Source organism: Talpa europaea, assembly GCF_964194135.1.
Source record: "Talpa europaea genome assembly, chromosome: 8".
Lineage (NCBI taxonomy): Eukaryota > Metazoa > Chordata > Mammalia > Eulipotyphla > Talpidae > Talpa > Talpa europaea.
The window spans coordinates 117,430,445-117,447,667 of NC_140075.1; the positions used below are offsets into that span (position 1 = coordinate 117,430,445).

Below are 17,223 nucleotides of genomic sequence, written 5' to 3' on the forward strand. Positions count from 1 at the left end.
CACTAACTGATTACAGGTAGTGCATCAATAAAATATAGCCATAAAATTGCATTTCCAATGTATCATATCCACAGACACAGGTGTCTTTTATGAGCTGGGTCTTGTGGAAACATATGTGAAAACCGTGAGTATCAGAAATTATTCTACTTTAATTATGGATAAGTTGTAAAGTCTCTGGTAATTTTGGGCATTAATTCTTAATTGGCTTTTGATAGCCTGGCAAGTTTCAGAGACCATCAATATTTGTATTTATCTAAAGATGTAAGTTGCCAATGACTACAGATCAATAATGATACTGGGGCTCAGGTGTGGCACTGTGATTTATAATAAGAAAAATATATTTGGTCTTAGCGCAGCTTCTGGCTTCCAGATTCTAAAACCATTGGAACCTCCTAAGTGATAAAGTTGTCTTTTGTTATGTTAATCAGGCAACTGGGTGAGACCAACCTAAGATTGGAGGCTGCCTGCCAGCGGAAACAACCCACACATCTAGAGGGTTGAACTAAGCAGCCATATTGGGCTGATGGCTCACTCTCTTAATTCACCACCTTCAGTTGGCACCCTGGTCTCGGCTCAGAAGGCACACTGGTAGGAAAAACACATCCAGACACATGCCGGCCAATTAATCTATCTCTCTCTCTCTCCTCACTTCCCTGGTAAAAACCCAAATTTCTTTAAGCGCCTCCCTGTGGGCGCAAGGGGTTAAGTCTCAGCACTATCAAGCTACTGCCAGCCACCGTGGCATGAGCTCCATTCTGGGTCAGGGAGTTGATCCACATGGCGCAGCAGACCTCTCCTATCTCACCTGCTGCTCCCCTCAGCAGTGTATTTCAGTAAATCTGCCTGTCCTGCTCCCCACTCTGTCTCTGGTGAATCCTCTCACCCCTGCACCTCTGGCCTACTCCCCAGCTCTTGTATGCATAAATAAATGGAAAAAAATCTTTTTTTTTTAAAAGGTGGGCCTTCCTGGTGGCGCAAGGGGTTAAGACGCAACCTATGAAGCAATCCACAGCCACTGCAGCACGAGTTTGATCCCCGGCCAGGGAGCTACCCATATGGCACAGCAGACCTCTCCTGTCTTGCCCACTGCTCACCACAGCAGTGTATTTCAGTCAGTCTGCCTGTTCTGCTCCCTACGCTGTCTCTGGTGAATCCTTTTACCCCCACACCTCTGGCCTGTACCCTAGTTCTTGTATGCATAAATAAATAAATCTTTAAAAAAAAAAAGGTTTAAAATTAAAGAAAATAAAAATAAAGAATGTTTCTCTGCCTGTCTGCTTTTGGGTCTTGTCTGAGTTGTTTTTTTTTTTAAAGATTCAGTGGCTGCTGGGCCTCCCCTGGTGGTACAGGCGGTTGAACGTCATGCTGTGAAGCTGTCCGCAGCCTCTGTAGCGCCGGTTTGGTCCCAGCCAGCCGGTGAGGGTCCCACATAGCGTGCAGACCTCTCCTGTCTCGCTTGCTGCTCCCCTCAGCAGTGCATTTCGTCAGTCTACCTGTTCTGCTCCCTGCTCTGTCTCTGGTGAATCCTCTCACCTTCCCACACATCTGGCCTGTACCCCAGTTATTGTATAAATAAATAAATAAATCTTACAAAAAAAAAAAAGATTCAGTGGCTACTGATAGCTTCAAAGTGCTGAGACTTAAGCCCTTGTGCTACCAGGGAGGCCCTTCCTTGTCTGAGTTCTTAAGTGAGCAGGTGAGGACTCACATCCTGGGTGACCCCTGTTTCCTGAGGGTTCCCTGTAACAATGTGGGTAGAGGAGACAAGGTGTTTGACCTGGTGGGTCTGGGAACTGGACCACAACAAAGAAGGGTGCACCCACAACAGAAGGGTGAACTAGACAAACACCAGCCTGCTCAGAGAGAGGCAGCAAGGAAGCATGTCCCAGGCCCTGGGGGGAGAAGAGAAGCTTGATGATTCCTAACTTAGCTTGCACTTCCCTTGGCCTCCTCTTTCAAAGTTAAATTACCTGCTTAATCCAGGGATCAGAGAACCTTGAAGTGGACAGAACTATTGGTTTTAGGCAATGGCACTATATAGAGGCAAATACAAATACAATTTCCCTATTCTTAGACCCCCAGTAAAGGGACATCAGCTGGGGCTGAGGTGACACTTCGTGCTGACAGATGAGTGTTGGTTTGAGAGCATAGCACTGACTGCCCTGCCAGGCCCAAACTGTAGGGTAGATTCTCAATGTGTGTCACCACCCAGTCCACCAATTTACAGAAGCTTTTAGAGCAACACTTTGGAAGACAGACTTTGCACTAATTCACTGTTTTCTAGGAACTCATTTAAAAGAGAATTTTTTGGGTGATAAGGAGCTATAAAAAGATGGATATTTTTAAAAATCTATGTGAGATGACAAGATTATTTTTATAAATCACAAGAAAAGATGGTTATGTTTACAAAAAGAAATTTTACAACTTTTGCAATAAAAAAACATGCTGGGGGCCTCCCTGGTGAAGCAGGGGTTAAAGCCTCAGCACTGTGAAGCTGTCCACAGCCTCTGCAGTGCGGGTTCGATCCCAGCCGGCCAGGGAGATACCCACATGGTGCAGCAGACCTCTCCTGTCTTGCCCACTGCTCCCCTCAATGGTGTATTTCAGTGAATCTGACTGTTCTGCTCCCCACTCTGTCTCCGGTGAATCCTCTCACCCCCTCCCACACACACACATACCTCTGGCTTACACCCCAGTTCTTGTATGCATAAATAAATAAATCTTGAAAGAAAGAAGGGAGGAAGGGAGGAAAGGAAGAAAGTAAGAAAACCAAGCCAACCCAACCCAACACAGTAAATTCCACAGAGTAATTCTATCAAAGAGCAATATATAAGGACACCCCCTGATCTGACCAAGTGCAGACCTTGTCCTGGGTCTTCCACCTGTGTCTATGGAGGCTTTTTCTTAATAAATCTGCCCCTTCCAAAAAGCAGCTCATAGCCCACCTATGCCAATAAACCTACCCTGTGGCTAGCAGCCTGCTTGTGTCTGTGCAGGTGTCTTTAGGCTTTTTTTTTTTAAAAAAAATAAACCTGCTTATGCCGTTGAACGGGAGACTGCTGAGTTCTCCCTCAGAGGGACCCAAGGACCCCACTCACCACACCCCAAAAGTTGCAAGAGCATGCCCAGAAATAAATTAGCTACAAATTTAGCATAATTTCAAGAGAAAATAGAAAAATCCATTTTGTAGCAAGACATTTTTTTTTTTTTTAGTTTGCCATCTTGGTAGTTGATAGGTCCAGGAGACGCCAAATTAGTAAGCTTAGCAAAACGCCATTAGGGAGCTTGGCCTAAGTAGATGCATACAGACTCCGCACAAAAGAGTTTAAGAAACACAGGTTTTGGCCTCCCTGGTGGCACAAGGGGTTAAGCACTGCACTATGAAGCAATCCGCAGCCTCTTCAGCACGAGTTCGATCCCTGGCCCGCCAGGGAGCAACCCACATAGCGCAGCAGACCTCTCCTGACTCGCCCGCTGCTCCCCTCAGCAGTGTATTTCAGTCTGTCTGCCTGTTCTGTTCCCCACTCTCTGTCTCTGGTGAATCCTCTCATCCCCCACATCTCTGGCCTGTCCCCCAGCTCTTGTATCATAAATAAATAAATCTTTAAAAAAAAAAAAAGAAACATAGGTTTTTCCAGGCCATATGGAATTTAAAAGCAAATAAATGGCCATGGGCTCTGTAGCAAAGCATCTCACCAAATACTGCAAGATCAGCAGTACAGAGACCACAGCCTCTGAACAAAGTTGAGGTAGAAATCAGTAACAAAAATATAGTGACCCCTGCATATATTTGGAAATTTTAAAAACATTTCTAAATAACGCACAAGTCAAAAGAGAAGTCTTAATAATTTATAAATGTTTTAGAAATGAATGATGAAAAGACTATTCAGGGCACTTCAAAATTTCTGGGATGCAGCCATAACCACATTTGGTAGCAAATTTATGGCCTTATATGTTTATCTTAGGGGGAAAAAAGACTATTAGTGAACTTAGCATCTAACTCAAAAAGCATAAACCCAACTTAGAAGGAAGATGTAATAGAGATAATGTTATAGACATTAATGATTTAAAAGACAAAGATAAAGAATGAATACAGCAAGAGCTACCTTTTGATAAGAATAATTGAAGTATTGGTTCTGATTGATGGCAAAAAAAAGGGGGGGGAAAGGCACAAGTATACAGCATAATTGGCGCTTGAGGGGGTCAAAGAGACACTATTTTCCTTCTGGGGTTCTGAAATAAGAGAAAGAAGGGGAAAGACAGATGGAGTTCAAAATACTATCTTTACTACTGATGTGGGGTGTTAGGCCAGAGGCCATGCCTCATGTGAGCAGCGTTGATGGATTTCCTAGTTTCAAACTCCAGAATAGGAATCCAGACAAAGATTTCCACTGGGGACAGGTGGCAGCCCTGGACATCTTCTGGCCTCTCCATTGGACTGGATCCAGCATTGTATACTCAGGCCGTGAAGACAGAATGAATGGAACTTGCTGCGCTGCGACAAAGGGTGGTGCAAGAAGGGACGAGTATTTAGGAACTGGCCTGAGGATCTGCTGGGAGGCCAGTCAAGTAGGAAAGGTGATGACCTCACAGACGTTAGTTTTGAAAAGGGAGACAAACTACAAATATGACAGAGATTCAGAAAGTCCTGCGGGACTTACAGACAACTTCATGCCAGCTAAGTTGAGAACTCAGCACGACGTGCCAGTTTCCTGTCCCTTAACTTGCCGCTACCTTCACACTGTCCAAGACAGCTTTACAAGGAGCGTTACCAAATATTCAAGGGATAAGGCCAATTTCATACAAGTTGGAGGGAATAGAGAATTTTGTTCCCAGTTAACTGTATGAGGATATTTATGTGGATTAATTGCACCAGAGAAATACTAAAACCAGAAAGAGACAGTATGACTAAGAAAGATGAGCAATCTCACTTGGTAGGGATACGAATATCTCAAATAAAGCAAACCCAGAAATGCTTTATTTTTTTAAAGATTTATTTATTTATGCATACAAGAACTGGGCTGTAAGCCAGAGGTATGGGGGGTGGGGGGCGAGAGGATTCACCAGAGAGAGTGGGGAGCAGAACAGGCAGATCTACTGAAATCTACTGCTGAGGGGAGCAGCAGGCGAGGCAGGAGAGGTCTGCTGTGCCATGTGGGTTGCTCCCTGGCCGGGGGCTTGAACTCATGCTGCAGTGGCTGGCGATAGCCTGATAGCGCTGTCCACCCCTGCACCACCAGGGACGCCCCCCAGAAAAGTTTTAATTGAAAAAAGTATCGTGAGTAACTTGGGCTGGTTGGAGAATATAAGCACCAAAAAGCATTATCCAGTGGGATAATGATCAGTTACAAGAAAGTTTATAAACTGCCACTGAAACTGACACAGTAATTTTTCAGGACCATATACACAATAGGTATGTTGGGACTATTTAAGGATTTAGTTTAAATGAGTTTTGCAACAACAGATGGCCAAGTCTGGTTGAAATCAATACAATAATATTTTTTTAATTCACTATTTTAAAATATTCAAAATAACCAGTGCAACTCATTTAGAGATGGGAGTGCCCAGTGAAAGCTATGTTAGGTGTGAGGCAAATCAGAATGGTTTTGGCAAATTGTATAATTAATAGGGTTCCTCTTTGTCTGAAAAATACTGAGTCCATCTTGTGTCTGTGCTCCAGTACATAATCAGAATTGTGCTGAAGACCACATCTGTTTGGCCCAGGGCTGGGAGTTCAGCTCGTGGTCACAGTGCCTGGGATGTCATAGGACTTAAATGCACAGGTGGTAAATGAATGGGTCAAATGATTGCTTCCAGACCCATCTACCCGGTAACCAACTACAGGTTTAAAAAGGGCCATTGAAAAAAAAAAAATTAAAAAGGGCCATTGGCAGGACCAAGTTGACCAGATCTACCTTGTCTTATTCACAATTCAGAAGAGAGTGATGAAAAGAAAGCTGGGAATAAAAAGAATAGATGACTATTCACTTATTTTTGTTTGTTTATGTTGTTGTCAGAAACATATTTGTTTTTATTTGTTTTGTTGAACCATTTGAAATTATTCCCAAACATCATACCATTTTACTTGAATAGACTGACTAGGTCAGCATGCTTGTCCTGAAAAATATATTCTCTTCAAAACCGCAGTATCACATTCAAGTTAATTAACGATTGACAATCATCCTCATTATTGTCTGATATGTAGTCCAGAGTTGTCGCCCCAACTGTTTCAGTCCCACCTAAGCCTCCCAAACTGGTTTGCTGGGCAAGGATTGGGAGCTTACTTTTTAAATTTAGTAATGATTCTGATGGAGTTCCGGTGATGGGGTTCGGTGCGTGGAGTATTTGGGTCCCTCTGAGAAAGAATTCAGACATGGCATGTTTAATGATGAAAGGAAAACAAGGAAGAGAGATGCCTGCATAGACATAGGCGGGCAGTCTTAAAGAACTCGAGAACTGCCAGGAGAAGATTTTTTTTAATGAGATTTTCATAGTATCATTTAAAATAGGGGGCATATTTAGAGTTTTTATAATAAAGATATGAAAATGATAATAATTTTCCATTTAGATTCTCCTTCCCGAAGATTATTTTGTGCTGTGTGATCATGGATTTTTCTATCGTGGGTAATAGTCAATGTTTAATTAGGAGAAAAATATAGAATTAGAACTGGAAGAAATGTATGCCTTCTAATTAATTAAATGTATACCTTCTGTACCTTTTTGTTTCAAGCCCCCAGGGTTTAACGACTTGGTTAAGGTTGTAAGTTAATGGGCAGAAAAGAGGCTAGAATCCCTGACCCCACGTTGCTTCCAACAGCTTACAGGGACAGACACTTGGATGGGCCAAGTTCCCACTGTAATATCCTCCGGGGCCACTAGGTGTCAGCTTAGCTCTATAATTACATAGCGCTACCTCAGGTGTTCTGGGATGGGTGGTGCCTGGGGGGTCTTCTGGGAAGGGCAGTGCTGGAGGGGTGGGATATGGGGCAAGAAATGAGACCTTTAGGTTAAGTTCTCAACTAATTGAATAAAATGAAGCAGAATCATTATGGGGCTTGGGGTTCTAACTATGTTCTACATATGTTACATGTGGATTGATGGGCCTCCTGGGGGGCACAGGGGTTAAGTTTCAGGGCTCTCAAGCTATCCCCAGCCACTGCAGTGGCTCAAGTTCAGTCTCCCCACCTGGGAGCTGATCTTCCTGGCTCAGTGGACTGATGTAGGAGGTAAGGCTGGAGACAGGAGCAGCTCAGACTGCAGTTTGAAGTGTAGAACAGGTAGGATAATCTTGGAGGGCTGCAAGGTTCTCTGGAGGTCTGCAAAGGTCTGTGGAGGTCTAAATCCAGATGAATGAAGTCTGAAATTTTGAAGTCCTCAAAACCCCTGCTTATAGCCCCCTCAGAGTACCCGCCTTCAAGCCTGATTGGTTCCTTTACAATTTCAGCTGCTTGATTGGCACAGATCAAGCTCAAATTTGATTGGTCTCTTTGCAACTCCTGAATGGTCTCAAAATCTTTGAATGGCATCAGTGGGAGCTTGAAACTGTTTGGTCTGTTTTCAATTCCTTTGTGGTATTCAAAAGTGAAATTCCAGGGACCTCTCTGGTGTCACAGGGGTTAAAGTCTCAGCGCTATCAAGCTATCACCAGCCACTGAAGCATGAGTTCTATCCCTGGCCAGGGAGCTACCCTCATGGCACAGCAGACCTCTCCTCTCTTGCCCGCTGCTCCCCTCAGCAGTGTATTTCAGTCAGTCTGCCTGTTCTGCTCCCCACTCTGTCCCGGGTGAATCCTCTCACCCCCGCACCTCTGGCTTATACCCCAGTTCTTGTATGCATAAATAAATAAATCTTAAAAAAAAAAAAAAAAGTCAGTGAGCCCCTGGGAGCCTCCTGCTCCTTTCTTGTAAGATGAAGTTAAGACGTACTTGTCAGAGTTTTGTAAGAAACAAAGTGGTAGATTCTGGATGCAGGGAAATTCTGGGCCTCCTCTTCCCCTTTCCTGGAGGGGAGGGGACTAAGGGAAAGGCTTGAACTCTGCTGGGGCCCTGCTACGAGGCTTTCAACTAAGTGGGTTAGAGCAGAATCTGGTCAGGACCTCAGGACAGTAGGTCTTGGATGAGCCTGATGCTCTGAGGTCTGGAAGGGAAGGCAAGGAAACCAACACAGGTGGTACTGGACCAACACAGGTGTGTACTGGACCAACACGGGTGTAATGGGTTGGGATGAGGCAGCTGATCTGGGCAGCAGTCCTGGGCACCCCGCAGGCTGCCTAAAAGGGCCATTTCTCGCTCAAAATGCTTTACTACTTCAGACTTACATTTTTCCCAAATTTGAGAACCATTTTTTCAGCATTTATGTGGTCCAGAAAATTCGGATGGTTCTTTCTTCTTCGGTAATCTTCTTCGGTGAATGGAATCTCTGAATCGTCCTGTAAGAAAAGTGACAGTGCTTCAGAAAACATCAGTCTAAAGAGGCTATCTGATTAAGTTCCTCTAGGCCCAAAGAAAGCATTCTCAAAGGTACTACTTACTGTGATAGTGATTTAATTTCCTGGAAAATTCTTTAGCTGGCTGAATGTTATCATTTAAACCTAATCCAGGCAAAAAGAAAATGCGGTTGTCCTTTATTTCATAGAGATGGTGACAAGTTTGTAATTGTTATCCCATAAGGGCATGAAATGTCATTTCTTATTTGCTGTCACCATGTCTGTAATTTTGCTTTTGATCTAAATTGTGATTTGTTTCTTCCTTCCCACACAGCCCTTCCCCTTAAATCAATCATATGTTAATAAGAACATGCCAGGTGCAACCTGATGTCTGGGACCTTGAGAATTGGTCTCAGGAGATAAGTGAAATATCAAGTTGCCCTGAAAGCCAGGGGTGGAAAGCATTTCCCAACTCTCCCCTGAGCTGTCCATGACATTGAGTCTCAGAGATGATCCGAATGAATCTTAGGACAAGAACACTTAGGCTGTTCCTTGGGATTGATTGGACGAAGGCCTTTTTAGTAGCCCACAGATACGAAGAGGAAAAGGAGGACTGATGATTCATTCTGGACGGTGATTGAGCAGAACATGCTGCTGGATGAAAGGCGTGAGGCTAACAGCCAACAAGAGCGCACCCTTCAGCTTCTGAGGGAGGTTAAGAGCCTAAGGTCTTCCTCAGCTGCTAAGGTGGTCTTCCTCTACCACCTGCCCTGAAGATGGGAAGTTTGTTGTTCTTCTGGATGAAGCCGATTAGCTAAACAACGGTCACCCCAATTACCAGGTGAATTTAGGACAAACTATGGTGACAACCATTCCCATTCAGGCATCCACGGTGACCTCTTGAGAACCGGTCATTGGTACCTTAACCACGGGCATGTAATGGGCGGCACCTGCTTGCTCACATACAGGAGAGCCCTATTGTCTTTGCAATCGCTTAGCAAGGTATGCATCACATTCCACATTGATGCTGATTCAATAAAAAGACTGTTCTCTGTCCCCTGCCTCGTGGAGAGCTTGCCTGGGTTGAGTGGGGGGTTTGTTTTTAACTCTTTCCCACGGCACACATGTACTGTCATCTGTGTTTTGGAATCCTCTGAGAGTAGGTTATGCCATGCCCTTTCCTCTTTAACCCCAGCATGTGTTTTGTAGGGCGCTTCCCCTACATAACCATAGAGCAGTTACACAATGCAGGGAATTTCATATTTATGCAATGATTTTAACCACTGTATGGCCATACTGCAGTCCTGGGATGGGCCATGGGCAAAGTAGGAAAGAGCATTAAAGTTCTAGGGAGGTGAGGCTGTGTAGCTGCTGGGGGCCAGAAGGAAGGGCAAGCTGGCCTGAGAATGAAGCTCACATGGAGGAAAAAAGCAGCAATGGTGATAAAGATGGATGAGTGAGTTGTGAGGACAGTTTCAGCCTCTAGATGCAGCTGTGCCTGAAGTCCCTCTTTCGACATGACAATCATGTCAGTCAACAAATTCCCAGTTTGCTTAAGTCCTAGGAGTGAGCTGACAATGGAGTGGGTTCAGGCAATTGGGAAGTCAGCAAAGTGGCCAAGCAGCCAAATGACCAATGAGTATGTAGCAGACACTTTCCCAGCTGCCCGGGCAGCAGGAACTCTGTGAGGACTCAGATGACAACTCCCTGAGGTGCTGGCATTCAAGTAGAGGAGGCGTGTGAACTTCACAACAGGACATGAAACCTCCAGTCCTGCCCTGGAGGCGCTCCTGTTCACCCAGGGAGACATCACCAGACAAACAGCATTTGCCACATGTAAGAAATTCGAAATGTGCATTTTCATTCACTTATTTTTTATAACTTCTTATTTTATCATCATCGAAGTAGCACTGCATGATAACAGTGTACACATTTCATGTGCGCCATTGGGAACTTGCACTTTTTCCACATGTTGACATTTCTGAAGTTACAAAGCGTCTTGTCAATGGGGGAGTCCATCAGGAAGCGATGGGTGACCTTGGGCACCACTGCTCATGCTGATTTACTTGCCAACTGAGTGCTGACCCAGTTGCCTTTTAAAATGTCTTTTGGGCCTCCCCTGGTGGCGCAGCAGTTGAGTGCTGGGCTGCGAAGCTGCCCACAGCCTCTGCAGCACCGGTTTTATCCCCGGCCGCCCGGCGAGGGTCCCTTATGGCTTGCAGACCTCTCCTGCCGCCCGCTGCTCCCCTCAGCAGTGTACTTCGGTCCCTCTGCCTGCTCTGCTCCCCGCTCTGGCTCTGGTGAATTCTCTCACCCTCCTGCACTTCTGACTGTACCCAGTGCTTGTATAAATAAATAAATAAATCTTTAAAAATAAAAAAATAAAATGTCTTTTAGATGATATTGGTGTTGATTCAGCACATAAAGCAATCAGGCGGTTCCCGGGCAAATGTTGATCTGATATCAGTAAAGAAAATAAGCCTTGCTAGGAGGAGGGCCATGAGCCTGTGTTTTCCTGCAATGCAGTAGCCAGGTGCTTTCCAGGCAAGGAAAGTACGGCAAAGTAGCTACTGTGAAGTGACACACACAGGCCTGGCGCTGAGTGAGTGTGTGGAGGTGGACAGAACGTTGGCGTGATCCAGGGAGGCCGTACTCTGAAGAAGTTAGGGGGATAGAAAACCTCTGTATTTTGCTCATGTTTTCCTTTTAATGTGTGCACAAGAATGTGTATGACAAAAATTTAGGTCTAAGTAAGTCTAAGAGGCAGCGCTTTTCAAAATAAAAACCACAAGTAAGAAGCAGCCCCTGGATAGTTTAGTCAGCAGTGTTGCAGTGAGAGCAGGAAGGGTGATGGCTAAAGAAAAATTAATGGCCAACATACCCAGGACCGCAAGAAACATGTGCCAGAGCCGATGAAGCCAGGGGGGAGTCAAGAACTGCCCAGAAGGGACCAGGCAGCCCCCACCCCACTTACAGGCAGGACGCTAAAGGCCCAGGAGACTGAGAAGCACCAAAGCAGGGAAGGCAGACCCTGACCCAGTAACTACTCCTTCTCCCCCCAGGACAGTAGAAGGGGAAGTGACTTAGAAACTCTTGCCTGGACCTATGAACCAATAAACACCCCGGAAGTGCCTGTGCACCCCGAGAAGGGATAGAGTGATCAGCCCCTGCACCCCATTAAAGCAGGAGGCCCCACCTTTCCTTGCTGTTGTTCTTCCCTGGACCTCTTCCCTGTCCTTTCGCTCTGTCCCCGACACAGTTTGCTTTGCTTGGCTTTGCTGAGATGTGGCTTTGAATTCCTTCCTGGCCAGACTCAAGGACCCAGGAAACCCAAGCCAGGAAGTGGGCAATAGCTCCGTTTTCTTTCTTAGCAGCATTTACAAAATGGGACCCCTTAAAATGGAGTGTGCTAGGGGTCAGGGCTGTAAGAAAACCCAGCTCACTGCAGAAAGGCCCCTCGACATGCAGATGACACAGAACTAAGGGTAAAATGTTGAGAAAAGAAAAGCTCAAGTTCTACTTACTGGATCCAGGGGTTTGGATCGGGCCCAGGTCATCACCGTGGATACCAAAATAAACATCTTGCGCTTTTCAAAATGGCTGACTTCTTCATTCAGTGCTGCAGGGCCAAAAAGCACAGGGGTTATTCAGTCCCGGCGGAAAGCGTGCCCTGTTAGTTACCAGCCGGCCTTCCAGTGACTCCTGCGGGGAGAATTCCAGTGACTCCTGCTGGGAGAAACTTGAGAGAGCGGTGCCAGCCCTGGGCCTCACTGTCCCCTCCCCAGGTCTGTTTTTGGTGTTCTCCCTTCCACGACCTACCTCCTCTGAACCCAGCTCAAAATTGTAGCCCCTTTCTCTCTCCTGGCCGGCAGCTTTGCGCTCTCCCTACCCTGTGGTCCTGCTCCGCTCACCACAGGCTTGGCCTTGGGCACTATGATCACTGTTAACATCATCCCTGTTTTACAAAGGAGGGGACTGAGGTGGGTTCATGGAGGTGTGTTCTCTCCATTGTGCCCGAGGGCCAGTGGAGCAAGAGGGCCCCTAGAATAGGGGCTGGGAGGGTGGGCTGGAGAGGCCCCTAATTAAAAGGTGAGGTGCACTTATGGTTTTGCTTCAAGCAGTTCCGTTCGCTTAAACTGTAGTGTAAGAAGGTAATTTGGAGTGTGTCTGCCCACCCTCCCCACTCCACCTGGCCTGGGAGCATGGCTGGTGCCTGGGGGACTGCATAGGTTGGGGGGGGGCGATGTGAGGGGGGAAGGCGGGGGGGGGTGGGTTGGTGGGCAGGGATGTCTTGGTGGGCAGGCTTGATTAGAAAGAACCCGTAAGAGTCAGGATGGAGGAGAGTCGGGGACGAAGACCCAAGGGTGAGCAAGTCATTTCCTAAGGGCTTGTCACTTTCTGGGCTGCTTTCCACACCTCGGACGCTGGCTCTCCTTGAGTGTGTTCAGCATGTGATCTACTGTAGTATTCTTCAGGACACATCATTCTTCTGAATAAAAATATCCAAAGTGAGGTCTAACTTGCCAGAGGAGCTAAGGGATTCTTTGTTTAAATAAACAAGACCAGAAAATGCTGAAATCGGAACCTGATAAACCTATGGATTCCAACCCTGCCATGAGAAAGGATTCAGACACTACCTCCACATGTAAATCCCAAACGCAAATGTTACTTTCAGTTTCTATTTTCTATTAACAGCATCGCCTGTCTTCAGTTCAGTCTCGCTTTCTTACCCTTTCTGCTCTGTGGTGCTTCAGACTGGCCTGTTTCTGGACTGCGTGGCATCCTCAGCTGTCCTCTAAACTGGGTTATCCATTTTTTTTAAATGATCGTTTTAATGAGTCTAAAGTGATCTGCTTGCTCACTTGTTCAATTTTGTCCAAGCACGCAAATGTTTTCTCCCATTCCTGGCACTTCATTCCTTTCTCCTGTCATTTTGGCTTTCTTTAGCTACTAATTACGAAAATCAAGGCAGGAGAAATACTTTATATTAAAATATTTACAAATAATTGAATAAGGTATTAACAATTGTTGGGGTGTGGGGGGCATACTTCCTGCCCCTCTGGGTTTTTCCTGCCCCTCTAGGTATTTCAGGGGCTGGATGAAGCATTGAAACAGCATCAGGAAAAAGACAAAACTTGCAAGCTGACCATAGATCTGAGGCATACTGCAGGGGAGAGGGAGGGAGAGGAATCAAAACAGGGGAGGGAAGAGCACACAGGAAGGGGGAGACGGGTCATGGGTGCTGTGCTGGTGGGAGAAATACGGGGACTACACCTGAAGGGATAAATCAAACACCGTCCAAAAGTTAACAAAGATGTAAGAAAATAAATTAATTAATTAAAAAAAACCCAGCATCAGATGGGTCAACGAAGGGAAAAATCAATGGAATACTGTGCAGGGCGGAGGCAGACAGGAGAGTTAAACGGCTCCAGATTCTGGCCTGGGAGGCCAAAAACCGCCTTTACTTACATGAGCGTTCCTTAATCTCCCTGACTCGTAAAATAGCCATAGGGCAGCTTTCCTTAATTATGGAAAAGTGAGCGCAATTATTTGCATATGTGCCATCATTTGATAAAATACTTTGTGAACTTGAAAATAGTCTCTGCAAGCGTTATCATTTGAAAATAGTTTTTTCTTGATTACTTAAAGATCTTTATTAGAATGAAAAGGGAAGGAGTGAAACATATTCTCTTAATTCAAGTTGATGAAAAGAAATGCTGTGTCAACCATTGAGAAGCAGTAAGTTCCCTGCAGGGGCTGGGGTGTGGGGGCTGTGAGCTGTGAGAGGTGAGAATCTCTTCTGTTCCTGGAGGAAGGCAGTGGTTCCCCTCTAAAATTCAGAGGACATCAACGCAGGCATTTAATGTATGAAAAGGAAAAGTAGGTTAAATGAGGTTCCTCTGAAAACACAGGGAAGTTTACCTTTTTATTATAAGCCTTATTATCCTTTTTAATTTTCAAAATATGTCCAGATTTTATTTCAGAAAAAAAAAAATAAAGAAAATGACAAGTGGACATTCTGTAGAAAAATCCATTTTCAAAGGAAGCCTGGCACAAAACAAAACAAAACACAGGGAACATTCATGGGATGGTGGTTTTAGGTGGCTGGATTATTTCAGAGGGCAGTTACCATCATCTGCAAATATTTGCAAAGGGACAAAATGCAGGAAGTAGGCTTCAAACAGGCTGCATGCCAAGAGCTGAAACAAGGTTTGTGTTTCTGATTTGTGGCTTTCCTGAATGAAAGTCATAACTGAGAAGTCAAATCCCCACACCATGGAACACTTGGCCATCCTTATTTCCCTGATTTTGATCAAATCGTTCCTGAGGTTCAGTTCTATTTCTTTGAATTTAAGCCAAACTAAAGTTATGATGTTGATTTCATTCAAGGGCCGCAAAGTTCAACCTGTTTTGCAAATCAAGTTTTTTGGAATCCAGCCCCTTCATTTACATATCGTCTATGGCTGTTTTCTCACAATTATGATAAAGTGGCTAAAAAAAAAAAATTCACACTCTGGCCTTTTACAGAACAAACTAGCTGACCCCTGACCTAATTCGCCTAAAAAAATAAATATTGAAGTGTTAAAAATAATATTGAAATGTATGGTGCTGAGTTTTCTTGGCTTTCCCTTCTAGCCTAGAGGGATGATTCATTTAAGTTGATTTGCTTTCTCCTCTGCTCCCAACTTAAAGAGGAGATGAGTCACACAAAAGTACCAAATTGCTAATAACATCACCTTGTTCCCTTACACCCAAGGTCCTTACAACGTTTTACAGTTTCCGAAGTGTTTTAAAAGAGCAAACATTCCCTGCATGCCCTTCTTGACCTTTGCTACAGGGAGTATTTGTTGAATCAATCAGATCCTCACACAATTTCGCTCCTCTTAAAATCATACCCCTCCTGTGATTCCTTGCTCCTGAACATCCCTGTCTCCCATTAAAGTTTCTTGTTTGCTGCCTTAGCTTTCCTTTAGGACTAGGGGACCTTGAGGGTATAATCTTTTTTTTTTTTTAATGATTTCTTTTTCTTATTTATCTTTGCATCTTCCCAGTACATTCAATCCTGCCTCCCCTGGCAGTGCTTCCAGAGCACTGAATTTTGAAGTCAACGATCTTTTAGTGATCAAAAACCTCCATTCTTTGGAGGCCCCAACTGTCTGCAGGTTGGGGTGGTTCTAATAGCTCAACAGTCTGCTTAAGCAAGTCAAAACCTAAATCTGCAAATGCTTTAAAGAAACCAAACCTAAGGACAAATCTGCAAATGCTTTAAAGAAACCAAACCTAAGGACAACCAATCAGAGTGGCAGCGAGGCGCCTCCAGACAAGGGGATGCTTCCTCAACAGCCAATCAGATCATTTCCTTGCTTTGCTTCCGCCTTTCATCTATAAAGGCTCTCCCCGCCTCCCTGCTGCAGCGCTCCTGACCACTGCTAGTGTTGTGGGCCCAGTTCGAATCCATTTATTTTCAATACGCCCCAGTTCCTCTTTTTGCACTACCTGCAGGCACAGTCACTGACCCGATTCCATTTCCTGTTTCAAGTGAGTCATGGGTTTAAGTGAGTTCCAGGGTCCTCATTTGCCTACTGTTCACTAAGACTCTTAGGCAAAGTAAACTGCACAAAAATAGTGTTTCTGGAGGGAAACGCCTAGACCCCACTGACCAGAGACTGCCCAGACTGCCTCTTCCACTTGCTGCAGGTTCTCGGTGATGTTGTAGATGATGACATCACACTCCATCAGACGCATGAGGAGGTCTTCTCGTGAGATGGCCTGCAAGAGGAAATTGACAGTTGTTGCCAGAAGGTAACAGCAACTTCAATTTTTGGATGGAACTACAACTTCCCAATTAGATACGCTGCACTGAAGTGTCCCACAGGAAACTCTTGCAGAGAGATTTCTAGTTAAAATGGAATTTTGACGCTCTTATGTGTGTAGTTTTCAAGTAACAAAGAATTTATGAAAATGGCCAGGAACGGATGATTAACAAATTGTATAATGATCTTAGGTACTATTTCTACATGCTATTTAAGCCCCAATTCAGAAGGGAAGAATTAGTACATGCACTGAAAGAAGACGTGCCAGGCATTTAAATGGAACTCAAACTCTATGCAAGATTATTTGAGCAATTACATGTCTTGAATCACTTAGAAATGTTGAGGAGTGATTAATGTGGATTGTTTCAGAATCCCCGAGATGGAATTAATCTGCTCCCTTTCTAGATGTAAGGTACCTTATTACATTTGACAGTTGGGAATATTTTAAACACACAGAAACTTTTAATGGTTAAAAAATATAAAGTTCTTACATTAGACAAAAGTAACTTTGGTGATCATTGTGTTTTATTATTATTATTATTTTTTTTTATAGAGGCATGGTTTTTTTTATTTTATTTATTTGTTTGTTTGTTCTGTTTACACATGCACTGGGTGCAGTCAGAAGCGCGGGAGGGTGAGAGAATTCACCAGAGCCAGAGTGGGGAGCAGAGCAGGCAGAAGGACCGAAGTACACTGCTGAGGGGAGCAGCGGGCGGCAGGAGAGGTCTGCGCGCCATGTGGGACCCTCCTCCGGTGGCCGGGGAGCAGCCGGGGATCGAACCGGCGCTGCAGAGGCCGCGGGCAGCTTCGCAACCCAGCGCTCAACCGCTGCGCCACCGGGGAGGCCCGATCATTGTGTTTTAATGAGCTGCTCCTGGCTGCGTGAATGGCGGCACATTTCCCAGGAGTGCGATACCACAGCTGGGTATTAGCAGAACCATAGAGGATCCTGCATTTCCAAGCCGGGATTTGCACTTGTTATTT

General features: G+C 45.0%; 1 protein-coding gene across 4 annotated transcripts in view; it reads right to left on the reverse strand.

Moving 5' to 3' along the window:
• The window catches only part of AK7 (adenylate kinase 7), a gene marked incomplete at both ends in the record, with an annotated part of 62,222 nt that overhangs the window by 37,115 nt on the left and 7,884 nt on the right, over window positions 1–17,223 (reverse strand). For all 4 annotated transcript variants that reach the window (XM_084240434.1, XM_084240435.1, XM_084240433.1 and 1 more), the window contains 3 exons: window positions 8,318–8,428; window positions 11,950–12,044; window positions 16,087–16,195. In XM_084240434.1, the coding sequence (XP_084096560.1) occupies window positions 8,318–8,428; window positions 11,950–12,044; window positions 16,087–16,195 (315 nt within the window). The remainder of the gene's footprint in view (window positions 1–8,317; window positions 8,429–11,949; window positions 12,045–16,086; window positions 16,196–17,223) is intronic.